At 45.8% G+C, this 19,640-nt stretch overlaps 1 protein-coding gene across 2 annotated transcripts in view; it reads left to right on the forward strand.

Annotated features, from left to right (window-relative positions):
- Nucleotides 1-711: 711 nt before the first annotated feature.
- pde4dip (phosphodiesterase 4D interacting protein) overlaps nucleotides 712-19,640 on the forward strand; it is a 58,647-nt gene continuing 39,718 nt past the window's right edge. For both annotated transcript variants that reach the window (XM_083672188.1, XM_083672189.1), the window contains exons 1-3: nucleotides 712-1,077; nucleotides 2,695-2,747; nucleotides 3,872-3,939. In XM_083672188.1, coding sequence (XP_083528314.1) covers nucleotides 1,052-1,077; nucleotides 2,695-2,747; nucleotides 3,872-3,939 — 147 coding nt within the window. In that variant the 5' untranslated portion in view covers nucleotides 712-1,051. The remainder of the gene's footprint in view (nucleotides 1,078-2,694; nucleotides 2,748-3,871; nucleotides 3,940-19,640) is intronic.

Raw genomic sequence — 19,640 nt, forward strand, 5'->3', positions numbered from 1 at the left:
GCTGACTTTGAGTTGAATCCAGTTTCTTTGATCTCTTTCCACCAGCGCTTTCAGCAGAGTGAGCTTCATGTTGTAAATTCTAAGCCTAGTCTCTGTCTCGTCAATAAAGTGTTGGTCGTGTTCCAATACTATTAGAAAGGGTATCTGTAATAATAAAAGGTTTTATGAGGACGACCCCACAGATCTGTCACCTGTCTATAGTCTGTGCATGACTTGAAGAGAGCAATGCAGGTCTGTGTTTTCAGTTGAGGAGATTATCTCTTCTCGTTCCCTGTTTTACCTGCTGCAAGCCTGTCTGAACAAGCCTCTCCCTCCCACAAACACAAAACCACACACACACACACACACACACACACACACACACACACACACACACACATGCACACGCACAGGTGTCTTCCCTCTTCTCCACCCTGAAGTCAAAATGCCAGAGGTGAATTGAATTGAAAGGGTGTTGCGTAAGCAAAGGCAGGAAGGCCTTTGGTGGGTTTGTGTACATGCAGTACTAGACACACACGCTCGCACACACACACACACACACACACACACACACACACACACACACACACACACTCACACACTCACACACACACACACAGAAGCGCCTGTTTGGGAGCGTGCTGGAACAGATCTGTCTTTCATGCTAAACGAGACACACACACACACACACACACACACACACACACACACACACACACACACACACTCGCTCTCGGTCTCTGTGTGTACCTTTGCTCCGGTGCTGTTGACCAGTGTGTGCAGAGGCCCTGTACGCCTGGCTGTCTCTCTCTGTCTCTGGCCCTGCCACGTCAAATGACTGGTTGGAGCCCTGGCTCTCACCTCAGGGAGCAGTGCGTCCGGGCTGCCTGACTGTGGTGACTGCTCTGAGGCTATGGAGACGAAGAGGACTGCCTCTCACTGAGGAGGATCTATACTGAGGAAAGATCGTTGGTCGGAATGGGAAACCCTGCCGTTTGAATCTGTGGACTCCCCAGCGCTTTGCTTTGTTTTGCTTTTACCCACCCATGCGTGAGGTTGATGTGGTCTGGACATGAGTGGATTTCTGTACAGGGGCAGGTAAGGTGTTGAATGTGGTGGTACGAATAATATGCTGTACATGTGGATGAAGGTTAAACGGAATAGCAACTTGAAGGTTTAGTTGTGTGTAGGTACTAGCTGGAATGTGCAGGTTGAAAGAAAAATGTCTATCTGACGCTGTTCTTCAGCAGCAGTTGAGGAGGAATGCTGTTGCAGGTAGCAGTTTGTGTTGATCTCTTTTTTTATGAGGGCTTTGTGTCCTGCCGCTCTAAAAGCCCTACTCCGGTAATCACTCTCATGGATGACTGTGTGTGCAGTATGTGAGAGAGCTCAAATCATGAGGTCGGTTTTATTAATTATCGTTGCATCATCAGCGATTGGAAAAATGAGTTTGATCTGTTCCTGCTTGTTGGGAGGGCTAGGTTTATGGCAAATAGGTTTCAAAATGACAGCTATTGGAGGTCACTGGAATGAAATAAGTTTCTGTTCAGTTATTTTCCACTTCCATGTGTTAGTGTTTTTTCCCTGGTTCTCAGGCCAGGTGCTGATGAGTAAGCCGTTTAACAAGTTCTGTCTTAGTGCTTATTTAGCTACCACACACACACACGCACGCACGCACGCACACACGCACACACAAACACACAGAACAGGGCCAGCTGTTCTCTCTTCCACCATGCATTTCTCAGCTGTCCCTATAGTGCCTTGTCATGGTTGGAGGTTCTCCCCTGTGCCTCTCCGTAGCTCTGGTCATTCTGACCTGGTCTTAGATGTCCCATCTCTCCCAGGGGAGGAGCCATCTATAGCTAGCTGCTGTAAAACAAGCACATGGAGCCCAGCTCAAGCTATCGCTGTTATTTCCCCTGTGAGGGCTTGTGTTCACAGAGAATGGAGAGGGATCATTATGAGCCTCCATTGATGACAGCCTTTGTGTTCCTGTGATCCTTACTCACTCAAATGAGGGTTTACAACCCAGTGTGGCTTTTTAGTGTGGTCTAATGGCTCTAATGGCATTGAATTGAATATTCAAGGAAGCAGTAGGGATATTGTTGGATATACTAGACAAATTATAAACAGTAGGCATCTTTTTCATAAATGCATGGACTGTAAATATAATGTAATTGATACATGTAAATCATATAGGCATATCATATATACATGTATATAATATAATAATACATTTAATAGAATGGGTCTCACATGTAAACACATTCAGATCAAACCAGTCTCAGATAGACTTGCAGTTGAACATGTGATCAAACTGGTTCAAACAAGAGCATGGTACCTTAGTCACTGCTGCATACGCACACACACACACACACACACACACACACACACACACACACACACACACACACACACACACACACACACAGACTTCAGAGTCTGCTGCCACTGACTCAGTTTCCACCACCAGTGTGTGAGTACTGTCTGTCTCTGACATGCCAGTGAGAAGGTCTCCTCCCGCCATGTTTTACATAGTGCCAACTCTACTCTTTCACTACCTTCTAATATTATCTGACTAGCACAAGCACATTAGCACAGTCACACCACATGTGAGGGGTTTCTACTGTTCCCCAGCCTAACAGAGGTGATATATATATAGTATAGTATGATATGAAGTGTGTGTTTTGTCTAAAACCCTGTCTCCTGTTTCAGGCACTACGCTGGAGACAGAGAGGGCCGGCCTAAGAGTATTGGAGGCGTGAGTGGTGAGCGGACATTCACATATGCTCCAATTGTCTGTTCCAATATATCTCTCTCACTCTGTCTTCACCTTTTTTTTCTTCTTTGCCTTCTCTTCTTTCTCTCTTTATTAGTTTACGCCTATTATTCAATCTATGTCATGTATTTTCTTTTTGCCCTTCTCTCTCTCTCTCTCTCTCTCTCTCTCTCTCTCTCTCTCTCTCTCTCTGAATCTGGCAGTATTTCACGCTGCAGTGATCCATATTTCTCACACAAAGGGGATTTTTCATATTGTCTTTTCATCATGCTGTTTTTCTCCTGTCCTCTCTTGTTAAATCAACATTTCACTGCATTTTCACTCCTCTCACCCAGTCCATACAAGGCTGTGTTTAGACCATTTAGTTGTTAGACTGAACTTTACAGCTAATGCCTCTGTCAATTACTCGGAGTAAAAGAAAGAGTTTGAATGCGCCCTCATCCCCTGTGTACTTCAGTGTGCGTGTTTGGCACTGTGCTGGCGTCATTCATGTCGGTGTTGTGTACAGTATGTTTTCTGTACCCTGGCCTTTACCATGCTGCAGTTAAACTCCAGGCCCCAATCCAGGACACATCCTCTGTACATGTTACAGAACAGATTTTTAATAATCTTTAATGAGCTCGTGCCGCGATTTTAAAGAACTGTCAGAATTGTCAGCTCTGCCAATGGTTCTCTGATTATGCCCCCCGGGACCTGCCCCTCTGCCCCCCTTCTAAACCCCCCCCCCCCTCCAGCAAGCGCCAAACAGCCCTTCTTAAGGAATAAAACACACATCATTGTATCCCTGTGTGGATTTTTCTGGGAATGTTCCTGGCATTTATTTGGAGGGGGAAGTTTGGCCGGGACCCTTCTTATGGCCTTTTTGGAGCAGTTTCAGCTGGATTGGAACATACCATGTCGGTTATGCAGGGTGACACAGCCCATATATCCAACTCTAATAAGGCTTTAATGAGCCTGAGCTTTATCAGAACTCCTCCGGTATAAGATCTGAGAGATGGTCTGTAAAGAGCCCAAAGGTGTTTTTTATTAATAATAAACCTAATAAGCTTGTATGACTATAGTCTCAACCTACTCTCTTGGTTTTTAACTAGTTGTTTCTCTTGTTTCTCCCAGATATCTCATGTGATGATATGGAAAAAGGCCCTCCTCTGCAGACGCACAGCCTCAGAGAGTTTGAACAGGTAAGGACAAGTCCTCTCGCTCTGTCAAGTACTTTAATACTAGTCTAACTCACTGTGTGTTCATGGAAATACATGTTTAGGCCTGTCTGTGTTGTCTGTTACCTGGTGTTTAGGTGTGTTTGGGATGATTATGTGGTAACTGAACCTCAGTATATTTGAGTAATAAAAAATCCAGTTGGCTCCCTCAGTCCCGATCATTGCCCTCCCTCCCTCAATAAAGTAGCCCACCCACACACACACACACACGCATGCACGCACGCACGCACGCACACGCACACGCACACACACACACACACACACACACACACACACTCAAACAACTCCCCCAAAGGACTCAAACCCACATACCGAGGGATCAACATGATCAAATACATGCACATACACACATACACTTTTAACACATACTTGAGTGTTCCTGAACATTTAAATGGACCATATTGTGATTGTGAGGCTGTGCAGCTGTGTTGTGTTGTGAATATGAAGTGTATCCTATGTGCCTGGTATGCTTGTGGATGGGGACGGCTAGTTACCCTCTCCTCCTGGTTCCCTGCCAGTGTAATGGGTTCTGGGACCGCTGCCAGGCTATTATGGCTCTGATATAACTCTAGAGGTACTCACCTCAATTACCGTGCTTACCCCATAGTGAAGGACAAGGCTGTAGGAGGGGGGGGGGGGGTGGGGGTGGGGGTGGTGGGGGGGGGGTTTAAATAGGAGGTTAGGGGGGATGGAGGGGGCTAGAAGGGTGCAGCAACATGGTGAAAGGGAGACTGGTAGAGGCATCGGGAATGGTATATAATCCAAGGCTTGGTATTCCCAGTGCAGATTCCCCAAAACTAACACTAGCACTGCATCACGGGAGCTGGGTCGGGAGCGGATCCTCTGTGTTTGTGTGTATGTGTGTATGTGTGTGTGTGTGTGTGTGTGTGTGTGTTTGTGTGTGCGCACGCATGCGTGTGTGTGTGTGTGTGTGTGTGTGTGTGTGTGTGTGTGTGTGTACGTGTTCGGAAGCGGATTGTCTGTGTTGGCTCTGGAGGCGACGGTGGCTTCCTTTTGAAGTCTGCCCGCTGTGACAGAGGCAGACTTCAACAGAGGGAGAACGAGTCACGCTATGCAGATAGAGAGAGGGACAGGGGGAGGGGAGCTCAGGCTAGTCACACACACTACATACATCTGGATGGCAACACGTAGTGGGCCAGAGAATGGAGGCGGAGTGAATGTTTACCTATGATACGTGACAGAGGTGGTCTGGGTGTTTTTAATGGCTCTCTGTGTCAGGGGTTGTCAATACCAGTTGAATTGTGCGTTACTCAAACAGATGTCACATTTCTCATGTATTTGTATTCAGGGTGACACAGTGTTGGGTGGGTTTCCAGCGTTGGGCTCTCATTTGCATACATTTTCATATTCAAAATGGTGATCAACGGACTTCAACGGACACTGATTCATAAAAGTTTCACAGGATCAGTTTATGACAGTTGTTCTCGAAATGTCTTGAAACAGTATTCAGCTTTTCATAACTATTAACACGTTCCCCGAAACAGTTAACACATTTTCCAAAACACCACAGTTCTTTTGCAAAATGCACTTAAATGGATTTTCTCCTGTCTGCCAAGCCACATGTTATATTGCTGATGACTTATTTCATTTGTGATTACAGGCTGATTGTTAGTTGAACTGTTGAGCAACACGAGTTTATATTTATGGAGTAGAGATTTACAGTAATGGGAGAAATTCCTGTATGCTGTAAGGAAATAATTCAGTTTTGTTTGTCAACACTTTCTCAATAGATGTTTGTGTCGTATGTAGAGAGTTCTGTTAATGCTTAACATTTTCATTGTTTGTGCTGGAAATTTTCCTAAAACAGGCATGTTATGCTGTGGGCATGTGAACTTCAGTTTCATACAAATGGTTGAAGCAACTGACAAAAACTATACTGTAAAGAGTAGATTTGTTTTGAAACATGTTTATGTCTCACAGCAGTTTAATATGCCACAGTTTCTTTGGCAATGGAACCAGTGATATTATTTCCTTAAGCTTGCAGTTAGACTGGTTCTGTTGTCTTAATGGAAGAGAATAAATGGATCCAGGTTAAACTACTGCCTTTGCTGTGCCATGCTGTGGCATGCTGTGCTGTGTTGTGGTGTGATGTGTGTGTGTGTGTGTGTGTGTGTGTGTGTGTGTGTGTGTGGTGTGCGCACACACATGTGTGCATACATGTGTCCTCTTTCCACATTTGTGTCCATTTAAAGAGTCAATCTTCCCCCTGCTAGCTCATAGAAACATGAACCTGCCAGACTAGCATTTGTAACTGTCAAACATCCCTGGACTGCAATCCTGAGGTTTCCAAAAAATATCAGAAAATCAAAATACCCTTTCTCAAATAGCATTTATTAGTCCATTTGAGAGATTGAAAGCATATGCCTGCCTATAAATGTGAATTCAAACCGACCACAGAGACACTTAAATTGATATAAGAGGGGGGATTGCGTATAATTTAGGCCATTAAAACCTCAGGACAAATTACAATTGCTAATCTGTTATTCTGCCCTTATTCTGAATGTTCACTACTCCAAAGCCACATTCGTGAAAGGTCTGTCAAAGCAGAATTACTGCTCAGTCGAGTGGCAGCAGTGTGCTGTGTGCCATACGTACAGTACACCCACACAAAACCACGCAGCCCTGCAGCGCACTGGGTTGAATATTAATACGAAGACACTATTAATGCACAATCTCTCCAGCTTTCTCTCTCTCTCTCTCTCTCTCTCAGTTTTTGTTATGCCATATGAAAATAGGTCACTATTCTCCCTGAATGGTGCAGTGCTCCAGACCCTCAAGCTGTTGGCTGTGAAGTCACTGCTCTATGTGGCTTGTTGCTCTGGTTGCTTGTGATGATGCTGTAAAACATGAACAGGGACGGTAGGACTGGAGTGAAAGGGGACTAATACTGTTATTATTACCAGCAAGTAATGTACTAGGCACGAATAAAAATCCTTAGTGCCAAAGGCTTACTGGTTGATAACAGATATGTCACAACAGTAACTATCACATTCATACTCATAGTTCAGCAGGTTATCTTTAAGTATTTCTGTGAAAATCCTTTTTATTCTGCTCAGGAATTACAGTCAGTATGATTGACAGACAGTGTGTGTGTGTGTGTGTGTGTCTTGATTGACCATCCCAGTGCTGAGTAGCCTGTGCCTTCGTTCAGATTTATGATGTAGACCTCAGACCTGGTTGCCCTTGGTAATTGGGATGCTTACGCCGGTTGTCTCAAGTTTCACTGGAGCAGGAGTCTGGCTGAGTGGCTGAGATCAATACAGATCAGCTCACATTCCTGCTGATCTTTCTACAACATCCTCTCTGAGTATAGTTAGCTCTCTTCCTCTTCCTCTCTCTCTCTCTCTCTCACACACACACACACACACACACACACACACACTGGCGCCAAACCTCTTACAAACACACACACATACACATACACAGGCACGTGTGCACACACACACACACACACACACACACACACACACACACACACACACACACTAGTGCATAAACACACACTGGCTGCCGAAAGTAGGTATAGTGTTCATCATACCGTCCTATCCCTCGTCTACCTTTAAAGGAGGTATATAGACATTTTCCTTGGGGCAGAGAAATCTGGTTTGAGTTAGTCTGTCTCTCTCTCTCTCTCTCTCTCTCTGTCTGTCTCTCTCTCTCTCTCTGTCTCTCTCTCTGTCGGTCTCTCTGTCTCTCTCCTCTGTGATTAGGAGGTTATTATTCTCTGATAGCGGAGGCCTTCCAGATACATTTAGTTTCAATAGCTTTTATTGCCAGTGAAGTGGTGTGTGTGTGTGTGTGTGTGTGTGTGTGTGTGTGTGACTGAGTGAGTGAGTGAGTGGAGAAAGAGGGAGAGAGAGTAGACATAGACTGTTTAATTGATCCCAGGCATGAGCAGTAAATCTGCGGTCCTCTCCAGTGGGTCAGAGACGCCATATTGAGTTGATCATGGTGTCGGTCATGGATGATAATTGTTGAGTTAATGTGTTGGAGGTAATCTGCCTCCTCACTTCCACTGGTAATACCATCGGTAATATCATGGTTATTAGATGTGTCTATATCTCTGAGTTTGGTTGGTGGAACTCCAGCTTGCTGTAATGTAAACGGCCGTCTCAATGGCTCTGATGGGAGGTGGTCTGATAGTGTGTTGTGGTGCTTGAGTTGGACCCTGTGTCTCTTGTCATAGATGTGACATGCCAGCATGAAATCAGCTTTACAACACAGCTGTAGGCGATGCACCTCACTATGAGTTTGTGTCACAGAGAGAGGAGGTGTGTGTATGTGTATGTGTGTGTGTGAGTGTGTGTGCGGGCGTGTGCGTGTGCGTGTGTGTGTGTGTGTGTGTATTTTTTTTTTTGCAGAGATGTATTTATGTTCTGTATTTCCACATTTCCCCTCTGTCTACGGATCATATGGAAACGATTTCACAAACACAAAAAAGAAAAATGTATTTTTATGAATCACTCTTGTACTTAGTGGCAGGCTGGATCCTGCAATTACTGTACAATAAAGTAAACCTTTTTTACCAGGGTCAGAGAGTCAGAAAACCACACTCACTAAATCTGACCAATCACCTTCCAAAAGCTTTGGGAGAAAACGGCCGAGGAGCGAGAGAGTAAACATTACAGTCAGATCTGCTGATTTAACGAGGCAGGAGCTATTAAGTGACCTGCTGGCCCCGCACCTGAGTGACAGCAGGAATGATGGCAGTTAGTTTCTGAAAGAAAGTCGAAAAAACGTCAACCGTTTTAGATTATAGTGGCAAAGTGTGTGTGATTAAACGTGTCCTGTCTGTTTGACATGCCAACTGCGATATATCTCCTGTCCGTGAGTCACGTCGTAAATATAGCCCAGGACTGGAGGGGCGACGGCCAACTAAGAACTGTGCCCTGGGTTTACTGTCTCACCGACACTAACTCAGGGAACACATTTGGTTGGACATCTACTGTATCAGATTATCTTGGATCCTGTACAGAATGAATGTTTTAAACACTGAAGTCATATATTGTCATATAGTCTCCTCGTCACAAACACCTATTAGTTAAGCAGGAAGGAAACATTTTATATTTTATATGAAACACTTTTTAGCCTTGAGATATATGACAGACTAATATCTAATAATCTCTCGTGTTATTTCAGGCACACCCTTCCTGCCGTAGATCCAGTAGGTGTGTTTTAGATCAACGTGCTGGGTGTAGTAACCCATTTGTGATGGACCGTTTGATGGACACCATTTGTTATTCTTTTATAGTGTCTTTCTGTGGGCTTGTAATGACCAAATCTGTGTGTAATCAGAGGCAGAGTCAAGGCTGTGTGTGTGTGTGTGTGTGTGTGTGTGTGTGTGTGTATGTGTGTGTGTGTGTGTGTGTGTTTGTGTGAGGCAGGGCTGGAGATGCTCTCTGTTCTGCCTGAGAAGGGGACATGTGCAGACAGGCCTTCGAGTCAACAGACAGACACAACCCTCTCTCACGCCTTCCACACTCCTCCTCACATACCAGAGAAAACTCACCCGCTCGCCAAAAAAAGACCAGAGAGAGAGAGATGAATAAGAAAGTCAAAACTTGGAACCTTGTGTGCTTGGCCCCATATGTCACCATTTATATCCAATGAGAGGTTCCTGGAAGCGTCAGATTAGAATGCGGTGTTGAAACAGCGAGGTTGTGCTGGTAAGGCAGGGCAGGTGCTTCTTGGTAAGCCTGTATGACTTGTCTGTTAGGGATCCTATAAATGGTGTAATTGCTTGCAGAGAGAAAGAGGAAGACCAGGAGCAGAGCTACTCCTGACTTTCATCAACCTCCTTCTCACTTCTGGCTACCTGAGTCCTTCCATCTCATCTCTCCATTTTTTCCCATGGCTCTTATTCTATCTCTTTGTCTTTGTCTCTGTCTCTGTCTCTGTCTCTGTCTCTGTCTCTGTCTCTGTCTCTGTCTCTTTCTCTGTCTCTGTCTCCCTCTCCCTCCCTCCCTCCCACCCTCCCTCCTTCCATCTTTCTCCATCTCTCTCTCGCTCGCTCTCTCTCTCTCTCACTCTCTGTCTTTTTCACCCAACCATCCAAACTTCTCCATTCTCCATTCAGCCAGTAATGCCATTTGAGCAGGAACAAGCTGTTCTGTTGTTCAGTGTGTCTGTCTGTCTGTCCAGTGTGACTCACAGCCCCATGTTGTTGGCTGAGGTCATAGGTATAATGACCCTCAATGTGACTCGCAGGACATTTCTGTCCCAGGGATACTTAAGTGGTAATGAGCTCATGTTGTTCTGCAAGTCCTTCCCCCGCTCTTGTGAGTGAAATCGCCTGTGATTCTCCAAAATGGCAGTAATCCCATTTTAAAACATATCAGAGTTGTTCTTTTTCTTTTACAACTTTGCTCAAGTACCCTCTCCACCCCTGTGAAAATATTTTCACTGCCAATGAAACATTAGAATTGAACCATCAAAACTCCTTGTTAAAGCTGCTGCTGCAGCCCCTGCTGAGGATGTGGTGGAGGGCTGGACTGGGAAGCTTATGGCAGGTACTGAATCTAACCCAGCCCGGCCCGGCCCAGCTCAGCACAGCCGTGGCCAGCCAGGATGGAGTAATGCTGTTTGTAAATACCAGCCCAATTATCCCTAACGAGGCCATAATAGGAACCAGATGAACAAACGCTTATTTAATTTGTCAGATAAAGGTAAAATGGAGAAAATGAAGGCCAGCTTTTCCTCCAGAGTTCTGGGTTTACAGACGGTGAATGTATTATGGAGACGATGCCACAATGTTTGGTAATATTTGGAGTTTTATACAATAACTGTAACAGGTGATAGACAGTTTACAAAGCAACAAAAAGATTGACTGGATATGTTCCGAATCCTCGATACAAATTATTGGTACAACAGTGTGGTTAGTGTCCCGTGGAGTGCAACATGCTTGCTATCCAAATAGTTTTTAAGCCATAAAATCCTAAACATTCAGAATATTCAAAAGATTCAAAGCCACTAAATGTTGACTGGACTGCGTGTCCTTAAATCACCATACGCAGAGTTTGCACTGTCCTTAACTTAATCATATGGCAGTCAGTGTGTGTTGTCCTTAACTTAATCATATGGCAGTTTACAACACACTGAGGGCCTAACTGTTGCTCTGACAGCAGAGGAGCAGAGGTTACGTAAACAGGCTTAATGTTGGTGAACGCAGCCCACACAGAGACCCGTGGCCAACTCTTAAAATGTCTCCTCCTTGGACCTTCTCCTCCAATGTGTTTTGAGAAGGAGGCGACGAGAGAGGACACAAGGAAGCAAGGAAAGACTTTTGAGATGCCACCACAGAGGGAGAGAACCTTTTGTACACTCTAACCTCATTGTAGGGTTATGTACGATCGGAGCACACTGGAGAGCACTAAGCTGGATGCCTTTCTTGGAATGAGGTAGAGATACAGGTTTTTGCGCATTGGTCAATAAATCTCTTCCAAAGTCCCCAAATGTTCCCAAGAATCAGCTAGTTGAGTGACGTTTTTTGTAGGCTTTGTAATGGCGATATGCTGACCAGGTTGTGTTTTGTTGCATTTTGCAATACCTGAGGGAGTCCTGAGTGATCCCAGTTACAGACTATGGAGAGCTGTGGCTGTCTGTGAATGAAGAAACAAAAGACTGTGTGTGTGTGTGTATGTGTGTGTGTGCACGTCTGGGTATTTGTGTGTTTGTATCCACATCTGTGTTAATGTGTAATTCTACAGATGTGCCCTTTATAGAAAATAATGCGAGCATAGACCGTGCAACCCACTGTCCTCCCCCTCTATTCCCCTCTTCCTCTCTCTCTCCCTCTCCCTCTCCCTCTCCCTCTCTCTCTCCCCCTCCCCCTCTGCGAGCAGAGACCGTGCAACCCACTATCCTCTCCCTCTATTCCCCTCTTCTTCTCTCTCTCTCTCTCTCTCTCCCTCTCCCTCCCCCTCTCCCACCCCCTCCCCCTCCCTCTCCCTCCCCCTCCCCCTCCCTGCCCCTCTTCCTCCCCCTCTCCCTCCCCCTGACTCCTACCTTGGGCCCCATTATACAGTCTCATCTCATCCAGCCAACTGATGGTTCAGTGCAGTGGGGCCCTCAGGGCTGGGCTCTGTGTCCCTTTGATTTCTGAACAAAGGAGGGCATGGCTCCAGTACACATACAGTATAGCCTACTGTACTGTACACGTGCCCGGCCCTTTGCGTGCATTCACTTATCCATACATACATCTGTATCAGGGGAGGCTGGTGGAGGTAGAAATCGGAGGACGGGCATATATTCTTTGTGACTAGGGATGTTTATCTGAGAACTTGTTTACAGCCCAATGTTTTTGTTTATCACTTTAGTTGCAGGGGTAGTGAGTTTTAGTGGGGTTTATTCCTATTTGGATTTGTTTTCTCATTGCTCTCTGTGATATTGCCACCTCTTGGATGAATTTGGCATTGCATTTTCATGGTAAGCCCAGTTTGTCTGTGGTTCATTTGCCAGATGAGCACATTTCGATATGTCTATTTGCAACTCCCTGTCATTACCATGTTTTGTATATGTTACTGCCAGGGTTCAGACCTGGGTGGAAGACCCAAGCGCCTACCATTAAGCCAAGAGGATATCCTCAAGGTCTGAGGGTGACACTTAAGCTGTCCCCTCGTGATGAGGGTAATCCAAATCACCTCTGCTACATATGGAAGGATGTGCCTATGTGAGGGTCCAGTTCACTGGCTGCCTTTGAGTTAGATACACACGCACGCACGCACGCACGCACGCACGCACGCACACACGCACATACAAACACACACACGCACACACACACACACAAACACACACACACACACACACACACACATACACACACACACACATACAGACACACAGATCTTGAGGTTTGTGGTATCCCTGTCCCTCTCTTGTTTGTCAGCTGGGCTTCATTCACAAAACTGTTCAGCCAGCGGCATTTCCTCCGCTTTCTATTTGGGGCAAAAATCTGCTTTGTTCCCAGTTTATGTTTGTTTTTTCAAAAGTGCTCTCCCTGTTTCGGCAAAATGAATCGAAGCGAATAGAGAGAAACTGGGGGCTAGATTGGGTTACACGTCTGCTAGAGACAAAAGCGGCCGGTGGGAGGGTTCATGACAGTTGGCAGCGGTTTGGGTCGGAGAGAACCTGATACCATAATTTAGACCCACCATAAACACTCAGAATCAGAGACAGATTTACCCTCTGAAATATGTCCCTGGGAAAACCAGCGCTTTCCAGAAAGCACAACTTCCCCCGTAACATGAAATACAGGCTTTTATGATTATGCACAATGTGTTCATCGTTGCTTACACAAACCCATGGAAAGTATTTGGTTGATCGTAACAACACAGACTGTGTAGAGGTTTAATAAAGGGTACTGTAGTAAGATCAGGTAATGTTTTATCTACTGAGTATTGGATCTAAGAGTATTGGATTACAAATAACAGGCAACAGATACAGTAGTAAAATGATGTTATTCTAATCTTGTTCAGACTTTTAGGTCTATGTTTTATTGTTGTTCCTGTGTAGACCTGTGACGTGGTAAGTGCTGATTTTAGATGGAGTAATTGACGTAATCTGATTATGACTGCTGACTCGCGTCTCTGTGTTTTACTGTGTGTCGACATTGAGAAAGATGACTTAGCGAAAGAGTAGCTAGCTTAGTGGGATCCTGTCCTAACACTCAAGCAGAAATCAAGCCTTTTCCAATCAGAGGGCCAACAGTCAGCAAATTGCAGTCAGCAGCAGCAGCATTTGACTATAGACGGTTAGCTCATATTCTCTCTCTCTCTCTCCCTCTCTCTCTCTCTATCTCTCTCTCGCTCTCTCTCCCTCTTTCTCTTTCTCGCTCTCTCTCTTTCTTACTCTCTCCCCCTTCTCTCTCTCTGCCTCTCTCTCTCTGCCTCTCTCGCTCTAGTCTAGTTTTCCCTGTGAAGAGTGCGGGGAGGCAGATGAAGTGTGTGGAGGCAGAGGGTCAGGACTGTGATGGTCTAGTTTATGTGTGCACAGAGGAAGCTATTGATTGGGGCCAGGGGAGAGAGAGAGTGGGCCAGAGTGTGTGTTTAGAGTGTGTTGAGGGGGAGAATGAAAGGGGAGGGGCGGGGCGGGTATCTTTCCTCTGATCCATTGATCAGTGTGGGTGTGTTTTTAAGAAGGGGGGGGGGGGTTTACCGGTCGTCTTTTTCGAAAAAAGAAAGAAGGCTCCAACTGTGATATGAGAATCAGTAGAACCTGGACACTCGAAACCCCAAAATGGCTTCATAATCACTTCCTGTTATACTGTATCTCCAGCCAGCGTAGAGGACACAAGAGGACATTAGAGAGCTGTACAGGATGTGGTCTTGTCTCACCTAAGCTCTGTTTACTGATGGAGATGCTCGCTCTACTGTAAGCTCCTGCTGGTTGTCTGGACTGGACTGCTGGTTATTACAGCCAGATGCAGAGCCTGACTGTGTGTGTGTATGGGGGATGATGGAGTGGAGGAGAGGCAGACGGAGAGAGCTCCATCACATGTCTCTGTGATTGAAGATGTGGTCTTTAACTTTCCCCTTAGTACGCTGATGTCATCCTTTTGTTCTATGAAGGTAACATATCCCCCCCTAATCGCCGATGTCCCCCCCACCCTCCTCCATATTCCTCTCTATGTGGGTCCTCGGCCCCCAGATGGATCAGAGAGTCTTAATGGAAAGAGGTGCTTAGCCTCCACCTCCTCCCTCCCTCCCTCCCTCCCTCCCTCCCTCCCTTCCCTCTCCCCCTCCCCCTCCCTCCAACCCCAGCTCTAACCCCCAGTCCACAATATTTTCGGCTTTTATCTTTGCATTGATGCTGCCTGCCCCCACCCCCCATGATGTCATTTCCTGTCTGGCTGACTCACAGCGGTCACACCTCTGAATGGAAGGAGCGGTATGAAAGAGCCACGTCAGATCTGAGTCCAGACACGTCCGGGCCTTAGCTTCTCTCTCACACACACACTCATACATACACGCACACGCACACGCACGCGCAGCCACATGCACATGTCGACACGCGTGCACACACACACACACACACACACACACACACACACACACACACACACACACACACACACACACACACACACACACAGACACACACACACACACACACACACACACACACACACACAGAGCCAATGTCCTAGAGCTAGAAAGTCTCCCTTGATAAATACTGGATAAATACAGGTTCAATAAAATAAAATAAGTCCTGGAAATCCCCGTAGCCCCCTTTCAATGATAACTTCCAAATAAGAAGAGGTGGATATGGCAAACACATTATTATTGAGTGTATTGTCCCAGAGCTGTGCTGTGTTGTTTTTCTCCCTAGCCCAGCAACGGGACTAGCAACAGCAGCCAGGTTTGTCCCAGGAGCAGTCTGGGCCCAGAACTCTCACACACACGCACACGCACACACGCACGCACACACGCACACGCACACGCACACGCACACGCACACACACTCACATGCGGACACACTTATGCACACACACACACACACACACCCGCAGGCTATATAATAGCCTCGAGGTAAATCCTAAAGGTCACTCCCTTTGAATAAAATTCAAATGAGGGGAAGCAGAAAAAAACCATTTAAACACAGTACTGAGTATACTGTCCCAGAGAAGAGCTGTGCTGAGTTGTTTTCCTCCTTGGCCCAGCAGCAGCATTAGCAACAGCAGCCGTGTTAGCCTCAGGAGCAGGGCCCTACTGCCCTCACTGGGAGTATCACTCTGCACCGTGGACTGGAGCTCCAGGCCAGGGGCCATCTGTCACGGTCTACTCAGGGAAAGGCTCACTTCCGGGGGTCGGGTATCACAGACAGCCTGGGTCAGGGGGACCGGTGCTGGAGCATCTGATCCGGGGCCAACAGAACGCTCCCGAGCCCGGATTCGATTCCAGCTTTAAAGTCTACCCGTCCAGTAAATGGTGCGGTCAGGGACGGTTGAGTTCCACCTGGTGTTAATGTGCATGTCTAGCAGGGGGTTGATATCTAGCAGGGGGTTGATATAAAGCATGGGTTTAATGCAGCGTCGACAGAGAAGTGGACGTGTCCTCTCATTGATTAGACCCAGTAGGTCATCCAGACGCTCAGAGACCCGGCTGCCCTGAATTAGTTACACTATTTATTACTCTCCTCTCCCCAAAAAAACACATGACATCAACTGTAAGCAATACTAGGAGAAGCCCAGTGTCGTTTCCAACGTTTCTTGGACGTTTCCCTCTTTACCCCTCAGAAGGCTCTGGTCAGACCAGACAGTATGAACAGACCTGACCGCATACATGGCTGCTCCAAAGGGTTTGTGTTTTTCAAGGGATTTAAATCCTGTTTTATTTCATGCCTCTCTCTCACTTGGCACCATAAAGCCCAAACAACAGTGTCGAAAGTAAATAGCTATGGAAACACAGCGACGCCTGTAACCAAACACTGAGGCGGGCGACGGCTCGCTAAGCCCTAGCGTGTGACCCGCTCTTTTCCACAACCGCGGGGTTCTACCCCTGTCCTAGCCCCCATGGAGCACAGGCAGGGATGTGGGCTGTGTGCCTGCAGCGAGGCAGGGGTGTGGGAAGGAGTGGGTGTGAGTGTGTGTCTGTGTATGTGTGAGTGTGTGTGTGTGTGTGTGTGTGTGTATATATGTGTGTTTGTGGAGACCTAGAGGTGTTGTGTGGTAGGGCTGATAGTGGTGCGTGGTGTATGTATGCGTGTGTGTGTGTGGGGGGGGGGGGTTGATTCAGGCTGTTTTTGTGGTGGTTGGGAGCAGTGAGGGTGATGTGCCATAGGGGTTCTTTTCTAACCATAGTGAGGTTGGCAGGCTGGCTGGAAAAGTAATCCAAGGCCCCCACCCCACCCCCCACCAGTACCACCATACCCCTGATGGGAGGTTGGCACTACTATGAGAGAGCCCCTCCCCACCACCACCACCACCACCATCACACTACGACTACGCCATCCTCCACTCACATACCACTGGCACCCAGCTTTGCCACCACATCTGGGAATGATTTAACATTTAGCAGAGAAAGAGAAAGGGAGATGGAGAGATGAAGAGAGAGAGAGAGAGAGAGACAGAGAGAGAGAGGGAGAGGGGAGCATGCTGCTTAATGAGAGAGGGAGAAGTGAAGCACAACACAGTTATCCACCGTCACCTTCTTTTACTCCCGGGGTTTCCATGGTAACAGAAGTTGACGTGAGAGACTGACAGATAGCTGTTCCAGACAGCAGTGAAACAGTGGTTTACTTTCTTAATGAATGAATAATGGGTTGTATTTATAAACTGTAGTAGTGATTATTTTGCTAAGTACTTGTACACTGTATGGGGGTTGCTCATTCTTTCCAGGATCAAATGTGGAACATCAATTTGGTATGCAGGGTGAGGCTGGCGATGCTCTGAAAACCCAATAGTATTACAGTACATGAGAGAGTCGGTTATAGAGCAGAGAGACTGCTATTGGTAATGGTATATCCTAATAGTCCAATTTATGTTGATTATCAAATGCTTGTTTAGACTCCTCTCTGCCCTGTGAGACTTACAGACTCATACCTTAAAGGGGCAATCTGGGATTCAAACAATAACAAAACGTTTTTTTTGGTAAACAGCTGAGGGATGGGGCTGAAGAAATATTACCACACTCAAATGCATAGACGGAGCTGTGAATGCAAGGACTGACTATCTATGACATGATAAATGATAGTTTTAACCATGTTTTGAAGCTACAAAGTGTGTACAATTATGTTGTTTACAAACAATGGAGTAAAACAAGCTTACTGTATATTTTGGGTTTTGATGGGGTAAGACAGTTTAACTAATATCATAAGGTTTTTATAAGTTATATTCTTCAGCAATCAATGTCTACAAGTGAAGTGCAATTGATGTACCAATCCCAGATTGGCCCTTTAATGTCACATATTTTTTTTAGTCTTTGCCTTGGCATTTGATGCCCTTGAAGACATTTACATTTTCCGCTTGATTTATTTTCCTTGTAAATAAGGTCCAAACATAGAACAGTTTTTCTGCTTGTCAGCCCACATTTTATATGCATAATTATGGCTCCTGCGGTGTGAGAAGTAATGATTATGGGGTTGGAAAAATTGAAATAAACAGTGCCATCCCAGAAAAACAATTAGACTATTTTACATGGTTGTTAAATATTGCTTGATGTAATTACTTGTGTTTTTGTTAACAGTGTGAGAACAGTAGCACATTGGGCCTTTTCCCTTGTTAATTTCTAATAATAAGGGTGACATTTGAAAATAATGAATTTATTATATATTGCAGATACTGTTTGCCAGTTTCAGTCATTTTTATTATGAACAGTTTTTATGAACCACTACATTTTTGTACCAATTTTATATGTGGTCCGACTTTATTTGGTTCACATTAAGGTTATCAGGTCCAAGGCCCTATCCACGAACCTGGTTGTTCCTTAACATAGTATAAGTACAATACATATATTTTTTATGTGTGTGTGTGTGTGTGTGTGTGTGTGTGTATTGTATCTACTCTAGGCCTCTTGTTACATAGTCGAGTTAAAGACGAATTTGTAATGAAATCACCATGCAAATATCTTAGCTGGACTGGGAGCACAGGCCTCTCTTCAGAAGAGCAGTAGCGGGTCTAGGCCTCTCTTCAGAAGAGCAGTAGCGGGTCTAGGCCTCTCTTCAGAAGAGCAGTAGCGGGTCTAGGCCTCTCTTCAGAAGAGCAGTAGCGGGTCTAGGCCTCTCTTCAGAAGAGCAGTAGCGGGTCTAGGCCTCTCTTCAGAAGAGCAGTAGCGGGTCTAGGCCTTGCCAGCGAGGTTGGAAAATATCGAACTGGCATAATTGAGCTCTTATTGCTGGCAGTAGAAGAATCCCTCTCCTCCTATCACAGTGCCATTCCCCAAAGTGCTCCAGACATGAGGATGAAACAGTAGGAACGCGTTAGTAAACTGTTATGACTGCCTCAGACATGGGGCACCATGGAAACACAACAGCGGTCTATGGTAGATGCAAATGAAGGGGAACGGGACACCACTGACGAGGAACGTCACCGCTGGAAAATGTCTTTGAGATGTGGCTGCCCAGTGTGACGTTGAAGAGCGTTTGCTAGCCAGATATTTGGCTGCGTTGGTTTAATCCACTCTGATTGTAATAATGGGGGGGCTTGATACCCCCTAATAATATAAAACAGTGGGGTACAATTTCAAGTTGGTGCGGGACGGGTAGTCTGGAAAATGTTCCAGTGCACTTTTTCACAGTGTTAGACTATAAACAGACATTTGAAAGTGCTATGAGTGACTTGCATGGGTATGTTTTCTAATAGATTCAATCTCCTCTTCTGAATGGTTGCTAATTGGACTGTAATGGTTGAATTGGTGTTTTCGCCAACTCTGCAGTGTGAGATGGAGTTCAGTGTTGTCAAAGAGGATGGCCTACATTGCTGACCTGTTTGTGTCTCAGCTACTCAGTCATTGGGCAACCCCAGAGCCAATGAGCCACAGTCCATTGATATGTGTGTACAGTATAAACTATACTGTATTTACAGTTAAATGTTTATATGTGGTTTTGGGCAACTCACATTAGTCCTTGTAAACTAGCTACTCCCTCATTGGTGTGTGTGTGTGTTTGTTTCTGACTGGCTCAGGCATACTGTATGTCTCCTCAACTGTCCC

Source organism: Argentina silus (assembly GCF_951799395.1).
Source record: "Argentina silus genome assembly, chromosome: 6".
Classification (NCBI taxonomy): Eukaryota; Metazoa; Chordata; class Actinopteri; order Argentiniformes; family Argentinidae; genus Argentina; species Argentina silus.